At 53.8% G+C, this 13,309-nt stretch overlaps 1 protein-coding gene across 4 annotated transcripts in view; it reads left to right on the top strand.

Moving 5' to 3' along the window:
• Positions 1 to 4,358: 4,358 nt before the first annotated feature.
• The window catches only part of LRRC75A (leucine rich repeat containing 75A), a 110,451-nt gene continuing 101,500 nt past the window's right edge, over positions 4,359 to 13,309 (top strand). For all 4 annotated transcript variants that reach the window (XM_074922710.1, XM_074922709.1, XM_074922711.1 and 1 more), the window contains exon 1: positions 4,359 to 4,652. In XM_074922710.1, coding sequence (XP_074778811.1) covers positions 4,389 to 4,652 — 264 coding nt within the window. In that variant the 5' untranslated portion in view covers positions 4,359 to 4,388. The remainder of the gene's footprint in view (positions 4,653 to 13,309) is intronic.

The raw sequence follows: 13,309 nt of genomic DNA, 5'->3' as shown, positions 1-13,309 counted from the left end.
ACTCCCTTAGACAAACATCTACTAATTTGCAGTGTGCACACATCTGCACTAAGGAAAAAACGCATATTGGCTGCGGATCTACTAATGAGTTTAGCAGAACATTTCATCGGTCAGAGAGCTGCAGAGCGAGCTCCAGCCCGCAGAGAGCTGCGGGGCAGACCTGGTTCCCAGCACACAAGTGCTGAGCTCAGGTTTTTCAGCACTGGGTGGGCTTGGTTTGTAGGCGGGTGTTTTGAGTGTGTATGGAAAATTTTGTGTGTGTATGAAAGCTAAGTGTTGCCGTGAGGTTAGGTCTGTAGCTGGATGAGACCCTTTTGAGGGTGTAGAAGTGAATAGTGCTCCGGGATGGAGCATTACTGAGGGACCTGCATGTCTTGTACCATCGAGTCACCAGTACTGAGCCTGGAGGTTACTCTTGTGCTGCACTGAGTGGTCACAGTGCCTTTGCATCTGCTCACGGGGAGCGTAAATCCAACCCCTCTGACCTGGCAGCACTTGATGTTTACTTTGCATTGCTGTAACAAGAGTACACACCATGCTCTTGTCTTTTTTTTTTTTTTTTTTTGTCCTGCATGCTATAAATAGGCCTGATCAGGAGCAGTTGATGAACTCTCTGCCCTGCTGACAAAAGTGTCATATGTGCAAAGGTTGGGTTTTATTTATTTACTCGGGGCCGTGGTTGCTGTGCAAAACCACCTCCTCAGCCAGGATGCGGCTCTGCCAGGCTGGGCTCCCTGTGGGCTAAGCTCCCCTCTCCTCCAGGGCAGCAGGTGGTGAAGGGAGGGAGTTCGTAGCTTTAGTCTGCATGGGAGCGTGTGGTCCATTCCATTGGGATCCCCAGGGGATAGGTATGGTGATCTCCTACGAATGTGAAATGGCCCACTGGATGGACCTGAAGAGGTGGAGAGATGTCCGTGCCTTCCTGGCACGTAAGTCCTGCAGCCTGTGCTGGCAAAGCTGCCCCATTTCATGGGGCTTGGCACAAAGAGCCTTTTTTAAAGTGGAACAAAATCAGTGATGGGCTGGGTTTGGCTCTCCATGTGCCTGTAAAAACAAGATGTTTATCCTGATACCACCTTAGAAGATCAGTCCTAAAATACTGAAAGTAGTAAGTTTTCCCCAGTGGCTTCTCTCTTCAGACCAGACTGTACATCCCAATTTTTCACAGACAGAGTTCCCACCGGTGCCCCTTGGTGTGAGCAAAGATGATACCAGAGAACGCTGTGGGGTGGGTTCGCCCAGCCAACCCGGAGCGAGCATCCTCCTCCCTGCCCAGCTGGGACAGTCATGTCCAAATCCTTTTTCCTGCTGGACAAGCATCTGCATGCAAACCACTACCAGAGCCAGTATAGACCAGCACAAAGACTGTAACAGGCACAGGACCCACACTGCCCGCTCCCGGCAGAGAAGAGGCTTTGTGCGACCTTTGGGCTCTCGGCTGCTGGCTGGACGGGCCCAGATAACTGGACAGGCCGCAGGTAAGTGGTCTCCTGGACTGGTGGCATAAGAACTTGGCTCTTGGCACTTTTCCCTCCATCCTAGAGGAGATGCTCCATTCACGTGGCGACGTGTCTTTGGAGGAGGCCCTGTGGCCTCAAATTCTGCAGGAGTGAGGAGAGTGGGAGATCTCAGCCCTGGCAGGAGTTTCTCTTTCTGCTTCTTTTTCCATTATTTAATATTTTCATTGGAGAGGTGAACTGACCCAGTCTTACTGGCTTCTTGCTGTACAACAGACTTACAGACGTACGTAAAGAACAGGCTGCGAGATGAAACGCAGGGACAGGCAGAGGATCTCAGTGCTGGAAGCCCCTTGTCTGCCAGCTCCTGTTAGGCAGCGAGGTTGTGTGTATCATCAGGACTGAGCGTGCAGTTGATGCTCAGTTGATTCAGGTGAGAAAATCACCTTATACAGAATGAATATGTGAGGTGGGCAGTCCCGTTCTCACAGACTTTGGGGCACAGTATCAGGCTCCAGGTCTGAATTTATGCTTTTTCAGTGGAGTTTTCAGACATGGGCCCCACACAGCATCTTGTAAGGTCACAACACCACTTGACTGTTTAATGTTGTTATGTGTTGTTACCCTGTTAATTGCATGAAGAGGGCTGATGGTTTTAAAGGGAGGAGGCTGTACCTGGGGAATGGAGTCAGAGGAAAGTGCTGCTGGGGGGGCGTCAGGCATCGCTTCCCGCTGATTCCTGTTGACATTGGCAAATTGGCTGCCTCTCCCTGACTTCTCTGGGGAGATTTACTGCTGGGTGAGGCCTCTGGTTAACAAAAACTCGTGGTTTCTGCAAATCATGTGGTTGTGTGTTTTCTCATGTGACTTTACTTGGTATGGCTGAACCAGTGGAATGGCATTTTTAGCTCATGACAGCAGCCGTGAGCTGTCTTCTTGGGGGAAGACACCAGTGTTTGGTCCTGTTTGGGATCCCATTCAGCATGGCTCCGTAAAGCAGAGCCAAACCCTACTGCAGTCAGCGGGGCTCTCCGCTGTTCTTGTGTCCATGTATAAAAATATGTTACATCAGTTGGCCTTTGGAATTTTAGAAACAATTACAGGGGCCTCCAGCCATTTGGCTATCGAGGAGAGCTGCCTTTTATTCATCAGTGTAACACGGTATTTGTGTGCTCATGGATGTGCAGTTGCACAGGATGCAGAGGAAGCAAAAAGCTGGCACGTGTTGCTTTGGGATTATTTCTAACGCGGATCCAAAATGCCCCCATAGCATGTTCCTACTGCAGGAGGTGATGCTTTCCCTGTCCTGGGCACTGCACAGCGGCTGCAGTGGGTCTTTCCCTGTCCTGGGCCAAGCAGAGGCATGGGGGTGGATGGAAAACAGCCCCTTGCATCAGGAGAGGGTCTGAGGCTACTGGTGGGGCCCTGTCAGTCCAAAGTTTATTCTTCTCAGGCATTTTTCCAGCAGTTTGTCTCCTGCAGCAGGTGAGCAGTCCCTGTCTGGAAGAGTTGTTCATCGTGATCTTTATCCAAGAGCTTTGATCCGTACCCTAAGCCCTGGAAGATAAGGAGTGATTAAACACTGGATGGGGAGCTGCTGGAAGGAGCAGCGCCCCGGGGCCGCTGCGAGCGCTGGATGGGGGGGGGGGTGGCTTTGGCTGGGGCAGGGGATGGCAGAGCACAAGCTGTGACCTCCAGCTGGGCACCGGAGCGGCTGTGACAGGGAGGAAGGAGGCCGGAAGGTGCAGGAGCAGCCGGGGTTCGGGGTGGCAGCGCAGCCAGGGCGGGAGCCGGGAGCCCCGCAGGATCATCACCCTGCCCGCAGCGGTCCCTTGCCTGGGGCTCTGCCCCGGGGCCGGGCTCAGCCGGGGGGGACAGACACGGCTACGAGAGGGTCCCCCCCAGGTCAGAGCCCCGCCCTGCGGGGGGACGGGCACAGCCAAGTGCCTGTGGGTGCCCCGGGGGTGAGAACACAGCGGGAAATCCCTCCCTGCCCCTCCCCGGGAACCACCAGCGGGGACGCCCCACGCTGCAATCTCCCTCCCCCGGTGCAATCCCCCCGCATCCCGCTGCAGCCCCCATCCCCACGGAGCTAGAGAAGGCGGCGGAGGAAGGAAGAGCCCGGGCCGGCTCCAGCTTCCTCCGCAAGCCCTGCCTCGGTGCACGGTGCCCGCCCCCGGCCCTCCCCCGGCTCTCCCCGTTGCCCGCACCCCACCGCCGGCCCAGCCGCGCCGCCTCCCCGGGGAGCCCCCGCCGCGCAACAGTTGCCTCCCCCCGCGTCGCCCCAAGTTCTGTCCCCCCGTCCTTACCTCCCCCCCCGCCTCCCCGGGGGAGCCCCCTCGGCGCCGGCAGGAGGAGGAGGAGGAGGAGGAGGCGAGGGCTGTTCGGGGGGGGGGGGCTCGGGGGCTGCGCGGAGCCGCCGCCGCTTTGCAGCGCCGAGCACTGCCGCTCTCATCGCTCCGCTGCCGCCGGCGGGAGAAGGAGCCCCGCGGGTCGCGGCTGCTCGGCTCCCCGCAGCCATGGAGCGGGGCGGCGGGGCCGCGGCGCGGCTGCTCTCCGCCGGGCTCAGCCCTTCTCTCCTCCGCCTGCGGGAGCGGAGCAGCCCCGCCGCCGGGCACCGACCCTCTTGCTAAGGCTCCCGTGGGCTGCCGAGCGCCATCCCGCACCCCCTTGAACCCCTCGTGCATCCCCCCCCCCTTGTGTATCCCTCTGTGCATCCCCGAACCCCTTGTGTATCCCCCCCCTCTTTGTGCATCCTCCTGCGCACCCTTAAACCCCTGGTGCATCCCCTCGTGCATCCTCCCGTGCACCCCCCAGCCCCCTTGTGCCCCCCCCCCCTCCTCTGTGGCTTCCAGTCACCGTCCCCCGTGTGCCCCCCCCCCCCCTCTCTTGGATGCAGCCCCGGGGCTGCAGGAGCCGGGGCTACACACCATGGGCACCAAGCAGACCAAGGGCTGCCAGCCGGGCAGCGCCGGGGAGAGCCCCCCGACCCATCACCGCAAGAAAGTGCCCCCCAGGGACAGGGGGGACTTCCTCGCTTCCCTCGTGGTGAAGTCCGGCGAGAAGTTTGGGAAGGGTGGTGGCAGCAGCTTGCCCCCTTACCACCGGCGGATCTGCATGATCCAGGACATGCTGGTGCTGGTGAAGCAGGGGAAGCAGGAGGAGGCCACCGAGCTGCTGAGGCACCTGCGGCAGGTGAGGATGGGCAGGTTTCTCCGGGGGGGGGGTGTGGAGGTGGTGGGGGGGGGGGGGCTGCCTGCTGGCCGTGGGGAAGAGGCAATCTAGGAGCAAAACACATCCCGGGTTCGAAAGCCTGCTTAGCAAAGAGGGGCCACGCTCCGTTTTCGCGGGTCTAACTTTTCGTGGCGTAATTTTGGGGAAGTGGCTGAAGGAGCCGCAGGGTGGTCATGGTGTTGGAGATGGGAAAATAACCCCGGGGAGGTGCTTTGCATTGTCTGCAGCGAGGAACCCTGCCGAGTGCATTTTTTTCCTCCTTTCCTTCATTGCTTGTGCTGATAGCTCTGGGGTTTGCAGTATGCACAGCCCACTCAAGGAGGTTCCCACTCAACTTTCAAAAAGTTTGGTGTTTAAAGCTGATCTGGAAAAGCGCTGAGGCAATTTGAGCTATAGCAGCTTTTGAGAATCAGCTCTTTTCTTCCCGGCTTAGAAATACCAAGAGTTGGCAGCTTTGCTTTTTTATCTTGTTCTTTTTGACGCACAATCACTTGGTGGAGTTTTGCTGGCGTTGAGTGCAGCTTGTGGAAATGAGTGTGCAAGGCGCTGTGCGGGAGCGGGGAATTAATTGTACAGAGCCCAAGACCTTTCCCCTTGAAAGTCTGTTTGAGTTGGGCATTAGCTGAGAAGCAACACTACGGAAAGTTGCTGTGAGCAAACAGAAAGGCAGCTGAGGAGCACTGCTCTCTATCCAGCAAATTAGCATTTAACCTTTTCTACTGATAGATGGTGATAAAAAGACCGAAGTGCTGGGCATTTTCAAGGCTCTGGGGTACGCAGGGCTTTGAAAACCAGCAAGTTTTCCATGCAAACTGAAAACAGATCTGTCTTCGAGCTCGGTTTTTCTCCCAAGAAGCCTTCAAGGCACCCAGCTGTTCAGCGTAACCAGTTCTACCACCTGGGGAAAAGGAGCTCGGATCTTCACTGGGCATTGGGAGCTGCTTTTTTGTCCAGTAGGTCTACTCAGCGTCAAGTCTGTCTGCGTGAAAACGCAGCTGGTCTAGAATCTGATGGTTTTTTTCTTGGGTTTTGTGTCTTGAGTTTTGCTTTTTGCAATTTTCCCTCCCATTTTCTCCTCTTGTTAACTTTTTAGCAAGTGGGGGTGTTGTTTGGGGCATGTCCCTGACCCCCTCAGCCCCTGCCGAGGCCTGTTTTCATTTACCCCATCAGCCAGAGTCCCTCTGTCTGCCTGGTTTAGGTGACTTTAGGACTATCTTTAGAGCAGTCCAGCTGAGAAATCTGAACAGTTTCATACGTGTTTGCGTTCCGTTATTAGAAAGCTCTTCTGACCTCCTCTCAACCTTGAGATAAGGTGCTTTTTCCGAGATGAATGTGCCCCCTCCTTGGGAGCTGGAGGACGATGACCTCTCCGTGTGGGATCTGTGTGGCTGAGTGGGTGGGAAAACCCCATGGGGCAGAAGTGGCCATGCAGCAGATCTGTGCCCAAATGTTCACCCTCTCAGCCACACCAGAGCTTTATCGTTGCACCAGCAGCCCATTGGAGCTGGCAGAAAGGCAGGTGCTAATTTTAGAAGGTGTTTATATCAAAACCCCCCGCCCCCCCCCCCCCCCCCCCCAAGAAATCTTGGTGCCTATGAAGTACCGTGAGCCTCTCCCAAGTTCTCTCTGGCTTTTCAGTTTTTTCTCAGTGATGCTCTGGACTGTCTTCTCCCTCCTGGCAGGTTGGCTGTGCAGAGTGTGAGGGAGCTGGGATGTGTCACGGTGGCTGCCCTAATGACAGATCTGACCGTGGGGGCATCCCGTCATTTGACTAGGTGGAAAAAAAAAAAAGCTAGAAATTAATTTTAAAATGCTGGGGGAAGCGAGAAACCTGTTACAGTCAGATAAGTCTTTGTGAGTGAGTGTTTCTGAAGAGGTTGCTCTGATAAAATATATCTTGGAGTGTCAAAATAGGGAACACTTTGTCCTAGATACTATAATAGACTCGAAGCACATTTTTAATGAGGCGGTATTATTCCTTGCCTTTGGGAAATGAATGTGGGATGCCCCATTGAACAAATCGCAATTGCTGTGGTTTTCCACGGGTTGGCTTTTGGGAGGTGGTGTTTTAGGGGTGCATTGGTGGCTGCGAGGGATGCTTGGTTTGCTCCCAAGGAGCTGGGGCTGTGAGGCAGTGGGAGTCTTTGAGAGCTGAGCTCCTGCCGCGTCCCAGCCTGGAAGCGAGGATCTGGGGGGAAGGATGAGCTTCCCCCTGCAGAGAGGAATGGAGGGGTGAGCCCTGTGGGGCAGAGACCTTTTTCCATGAGCCATTTATGTGGTGTCTGTCCCAGAGGGGCTGTGGTGTTGGGTGGTCCGTGTACTTGCTAATGTAACATGTGTTGCTGCTGCAAAACTGGGGCTTTCGAGCAAACCGAGTGACCGGGTGCCCAGCTCTAGGTTACGTTTAGACTTTTTATTTCTGAAAATCCTAGCCATTTAGGTCACTGGGAGCCTTTCCACTGACTTCACCAAGCTTTGAAGTCAGCCCAGCGTGCTAGCGAGGGGTAGGTGACAGCATCCCCACGTCTGGAGGTGTTCCATCCTTTTTTTTTGATCAGGATGTGCGCGTTGCCAGATCCGAGGCTGACCAACTTTTCAGCTTTCCTTAACATAACGTCCTGCCTGACCCACCCGCTGCAAGACGAGTTTCAAGGGGTTTCTCCTTCTGCCTGCCAAAGCTCCCACAAAAGCTGCGTTTGATAATCAGCCAAAGGACAGAGCAGCAAAACCTTATTTTAAACATCGTGCCAGAGCACGGGCACGTCCTGCTCTTCCAGCCCCACCACTGTCACCAATGCCGAGCGTGGCCTTTTGCATTTCCCCAAATTTCCCCATCGTGCTCCCCTCCCCTGAAATGGGAGCAATGCTGTTTTCTTTACAGACTCTCATAAGGATTAATTAGTGTTTCCAAGAATGCTTGGGGGTTGTGAACAACTATAAAAGCACAAAGATACAAAGTGGACTTCTTTTTGTTAAAAAAGATAAAAAATGTGAACAGCAAACAGACTTTGTTGCTTCGAGACTGCTCCCCAGAGAGGTCAGAAACAGTCTCCGGTGCGGAGGCAACTCGATCCCGCTGCCTGCCCTCAAAATAACACTTATGTTGTTATGGCATGCAGGAGCTGGCAGCGGCCATTCGACAGGGTATGTGCTTCTTTGGCACAGCCAGCCTAACTTAACGACAGGTTCTTTACCTAGAGATAGTGGTTGCTTTTTCCTTCTGCTCTGGTAATACTGTCAACGGGCTGGAGCCCAAACCCCACAGCACAAAATTAAAATCCCCTCTCAAAAACGTGCTGTCCGCTGCCCTCTTTGGGTGAGCTGTGTTTTCCTGTAAGCCATCCTCACCAGTGCTGCATGTAGGATGCTTTTAGCAGTTAAATGATTGGGGGATAAGTGAAAATGCACTGAAATACTTAATATTTTATAGAGGCCGGAGTTTGGGGTTGCAAGAAGTTCGCTAGTCACCTGGGAGCAAGTTGCCTTTCAGGGAGGTAATTGTTGCACTGATTAACTTCGAATCCAGTTTCTCTGCTATAAAGTGACTTCCTAGATTTACCTGTCAGAATCTTCCTTGCTTTCCCACAAGGAGCTGCTGCAGGGCCTCACCCTAAGAGGGTGAAAACTGAATAAATTAAGGGTCTCCAGCACTTGGAGAAACCTGGGACCCCACTTCCAGACCCTGCACCCCATCCACGCCAGCTGTCACGGGTGGGAGAATTGCAGCTCCTCTGTGCCGATGACTTGCTGTGCCCAAAACCACCAGTTGCAGACTAGCATAGGCTTTAATGTTATCTAGTGCATCACTTTTTTTTCTTTTTTTTTTTTTTTGACACGCTCTTGAGTTTCAGTGGTTAAAGCAGCCAAGCGCTGGCAGTATATTAAATTCTGGGAGTGTCTCTCCTGCTGGGGAGAGGATTTGTAAAACAAAGCATGTTTTCCTCCTCTCTGCTGCCAAACGGATCGTTTTCCCAAGTGAAATGGTGAAGCGCTTCCCAGCACATTACGTTTCACTCGAAGAATTTGCCATTGGTTATGGCTCGACGTGGAGTTTTTGCTGGGCTGTTGCTGCTGCTCCAGTGGAGCTGGGCTGGTGGGAGAAGGGAGGAGGAAGCATCCGCCAGCGCTGGGCATCACCTGCATGGGGCAGGAGGTGTACAACAGTTCTGGGAATTAAAATTAAAAAAAAAAAGGGGGGGGGAAAAAGAGGGTAGAGTATTGTAATAAAACCTCTGGGCCAGAAGCCAAATGGCAAGGTCCAAGGTGCAACAAAGCTGCACGACTTGTAAGGTGGCTTCTCTGCTCACACCAGCCTTGCCTGGGCAGTGGCAGGATGTGAAGGGCAGGAGAGAGGGGTCAGGGCCCCAAATGGGCAAAGACACCGGGATAACTCCAGTTTGCAAGAAGGGGCCAGGGGCAAATGTGCTCTGTGCAGACCCTGTACCCGCCGTGCAGGCCGCTGCCCCCTTGCCATGGACAGCCTTTGATCCCCTGGCCAGCCCCCCCGATGTATCCCTGCTGTGGGTGCAGGAATCCCCCTGCCCTGTCCCAGGCTGACCCCTGGGTTTTGGAGCCAGCAGCTGGGGGGAGCAAAGCACGACGTGTCCCAGCGTCCACCCTGCTGGGTCAGCAATTAAATGCCAACTACTTCTGAGCAGCTGCCTGGTGCCATGGGGACTGCGTCTTGCAGGGATGCTTTATTAATTAAATGATGAATATCTTAATTGTAAGAGGGGGTTTGGCCAGGGGGAATAGTAAAAAAAAAATTTAAAAATAACTAATGTAGAGACAGTTCACTTTAGGCTCCTGCAGCCTTCTCCCCGCTACGCCAGAGCAAAGGACTACGTGATAAAATTAAAAAGCAATTCTCAGGGGAAGTCCTGCTTAATCAACGTTGGTAAGTACATTAAGTGGCAGCTGATTTACCCTTGTTGTCCCTGTGATTTATATCACACTGAGCCCTTCCTCCCTGTCCCTAGTTTCTTTCCCAGCACTCAGGATTTTGCACTTTCTGGGGAGGCAGGAGCTGTTGGGGAGAGTTTGGCGTAGGGCTGTGAAGCCTGAGGCACAAAAGGCCGGTAACCTTCCTCGGGAGCTCTCTCTAAGAGAGAAATGCAGATGTTTCCAAACCTGCCCGGGAAGTTGGCTCCAGCATCTGGGGGGCGCTCGGGAGATGCTGAGATGGGGAGGGGAAGGTTTACCTGAGTTCAGACCGGCTGGGCAGCTTTACCCCCGCACGAGCAACCCATGAAGATGCAACTTGGCCTCGTGGTGTAATTTTGTGCGTTTGGTAAAAGCTCCTGAAGCACTTCATGGCCCAATATCAGCCTGGTCTGTGTGTTACACTTCGTGTTACACAAGGTACACCTTCACCGTACACACTGAGGGTCAGGCATGCTTTCAGGGTTTTTTATTTCCCCAAGCTACACTTAAGAGACAGATGCTGTTGTGTAGTAGGTCCCCATGGAGGTGGGTCTGTTGTCGAGCAAGTTTACAATGAGTGTGGTCTCTCTGGCAGCTCATCAGGATGAAGGGGATGTTTTTTGGTGCCACCTTCACTCAGATTGAAACTTTCTTCCTGAAGGATGCTGGCCCCCGGGTTTGCAGCAGCCTCAAAGCACACACTTCAGCCTTGCCGATGCCAAAACGGCTTCAATGTTTTTCCTCGGTGGCGTAGCAGGGCATGCTTAGGGACATCTGGAGTGGTCCTTGGGGAGTGCTGCGGTCTGGTTGATAGGGTGCAGTTTAGCTGCAGCCTGCGGGTGCCTTGTAGCGGGACTGTGCCTCTCTGTGCTTGCTTCTGGCCCCGTGCCCACCAGCCCTGGAGCATCATCCCTGTGGAGACGGTCCTGTGGCCCCTGGGGTGCTGGAGGTCCTCAGCCGTGGTGTTTCTGCCATGTGAGCAAAGGCCTGGTCCTTCCTCCTGAGCACTATGACCAGCTGATGCCTCAGAGGGGACCAAGGCTGGGGTTTCTCAGCTCCTCGCAGCCTGCGCGCTGCCGGCGGGAGGGCAGGGGCGAAGGGGTTTTGCAGCATCGGGTTTGTTTTTTTGCAAGTGGGAGTCCCCGGGGACGGGGAGTGGGGGCCGAGGCTGGGTGCCCGCTCTGCTGGCAGCGTGGTGGAAGTTGGGTAACTTCAACACTCACCAGGGCAGCTTTGGGATTAGCACTCATTTCCTTTGGTTTAGGTTGCTGACAAAACCACCATCGCTCCCCACAGTTATTTTTAACCCTTAGGCTGCTGGAGGCCTTGACAGCAAATGACTGTGCCTGGCAGTGGTGGGGTGTTTTCTGCCCGAAATGGGGTCTCTGGTCTCCTCATTGTGCTGTCTAACCCTGCCCTGCTGCAAGCTGCTCTCCTACAGTGTCCTTTCTCCACTTGCTTCCCATCCCAGCTCCTTCTACTCTTTTTCTGTCCCCCATGGGATTCACAGGTGGTTGCGTCCCAATGTCTGGCATCCAAGCAGCCTGGTTTTAATTAACTCCCTGGAAGGTGGCTGATGCTGCTTCTCCTAAGGAAAATGTGTCTTTGTGGGATGCAGAGAGGGAGGGGAAGGTCAGGCAGCGCCGAGGAGGGCAGAGGCAGTACATGCTCAGCAGCACAGGCTCCATCCCTGGAGCTCCCCTCTGTGACAGTGATGCTCTCCCTGGCATGGAGCAGAGAGGGGTTTCTTTTCTAGCAGGGATGTCCCCGCTGGGATTGGGGAATCACACGCATAAGAAATCCATGTTGCTGGTGGATGCATTAATGCAACACATGCCGTGCATCTGGGCAGGCCCTGCTTGCTGCAGGGATGGCTGTGAGAGCCTGTGGGGGGTGAGATCCGTGTTCATCTGTCTGCTTGCACCTGAGGAGCCCATCCTGGCTGAGCTCCCTCCATCGCCAGCTTTCCCAGGGTCCGCAGCTCAGACTTTCTGGAAGCACTACGTGCCCGGGGAGGTGGTGGCTCCACGCGTGCCACAGTTCGGGATTTGGGAGGTGGTGCAGCACAGGGCAGCCTCGTCTGAAAGGGTCAGAGATGAAACTGCTGGGTCAGACCTTGGTTTCCTTCCTCTGGATCTGCAGAGCTGGGCTGGGTTAGGCTGGGCTGGGGCAGTGGGCAGCCAGTTGCTCCTGAACAGAGGAGGGGGAGGTCCTGCCTGTGCCCTCTCTGGAGCCAGAAATCTCCAAGCTGGGAGAAGTTAATAGTTGCAGTTGGCAAGCCAGCCCCTATTCAGCACTTTATCTGTTTATATAATAGCAGGAATGTGTCTTTTTTCTTCCCCCCCCCCTCCCCCCAGGCTGCTGCTGCTTTCACATCTGATGTGAAACGCAGGCAGCTTGGGGCTCCAGCCCTCAGACAGACTGGCATGCACCTTTTTTATTTTTTCTTTTCCTTTTAATCTTGCTTCAAACTGTAAAACCCCTCTGTCTGAGGATGTCTTCTCTTTCTTGCCAGCCCGTGGGTGTGATGGATGTGCAGGCAGAGGCCTCCCTGCAGATCCCAGCACTGGGACCGGCGCTGTGATGATGTGCAGGGGGGTCTTGGGGGACAGGGGTACAGCAGGATGCACTTGAAATTCAGTATATTGTAGCTGCTTGATAGCTTTAGATCAATAATAATAATAATAATCCATGTGTTGGGGGCATTGGTGACCACGGCCTCCTCTTAGGTAAGGGAGATGGTTATATATAAATATTAATTTCATTCTTGTGCAGAGGTACAGGATTTTTTTAGCATTCAACATCATCTGCAGGTCCCCGCCAAAAACCTAACATGATTTAATGCCTAATTCTCTTTCACTCTTTTGTGTATCTATCTCAGCCGCCTCCTCTTTCAAATTTTGGAGAAAACACCACTAAATGGTAAATTTAATCTTGCCTCTAAAAGAAAAAGCAAATTTTCCTTTCCATTCCGCCCCAAGCAGGTTTTAGCTCCATTTACTCCTGGCTCTGACCTTGCTGCTTTGCGAGCAGGAGCTGCTTTGAGCTTTCTGGTTTTCTCAGATCTTTTCAATACTCTACCTTTCAGACTTCCCATCTTTCAAAGTCAGCGATGCTTTTTCTGTGCGAGGGTTTGAGCACACACCGATGCCAGCTCAAGGGAGAGCCTCGGACACGCTCCAGAGCCGACAGGAGGGAGCTGCCTCCTTCCTCGTGCCTTTGGGTATCTCAGTGGATATCTCATTCTTCAGGACCTCTTTATAACTTCCTAGAGGCCTGGCTCTCTTGCATTACAGAGCACGACTCAGGTTTGATATCAGTGGAGGAATTTCTTTACAAGATGTTTCTGGGTTTTGCATGGATTCCAACATCCTTGTTGGCCCATGGAGCATTTCCTTGAGGTCTGCTATCCACAGCATCAGGCTGCTGCTTGCTGCTTTCAGTCATTTAATGTCCCCTTTGCCTTTGAGGTTGGTTTCTGGGAAACAGCAGCAGCTTCGCTGCAGACCTGCTCCTGCTTCCCACTGGTGCTGCTCTGCCTGCCCATCCCTGAGAGATTTTGCAATGTTTGTGGGTGTGTTCACAGGGGCAGGGGATTGCATCCTCGTGTTGCACAAGAGATTATTTCTGAGGCACTGTCCTTAAACTTCTGACAGTAATTGAATTGAAATGAGTGTTAATTAATTAAAGGAAAG

The sequence above is a fragment of the Athene noctua genome, chromosome 19 (genome assembly GCF_965140245.1).
Source record: "Athene noctua chromosome 19, bAthNoc1.hap1.1, whole genome shotgun sequence".
In the NCBI taxonomy this organism is placed as follows: Eukaryota; Metazoa; Chordata; class Aves; order Strigiformes; family Strigidae; genus Athene; species Athene noctua.
This window is presented reverse-complemented; position numbering and strand designations above follow the sequence as displayed.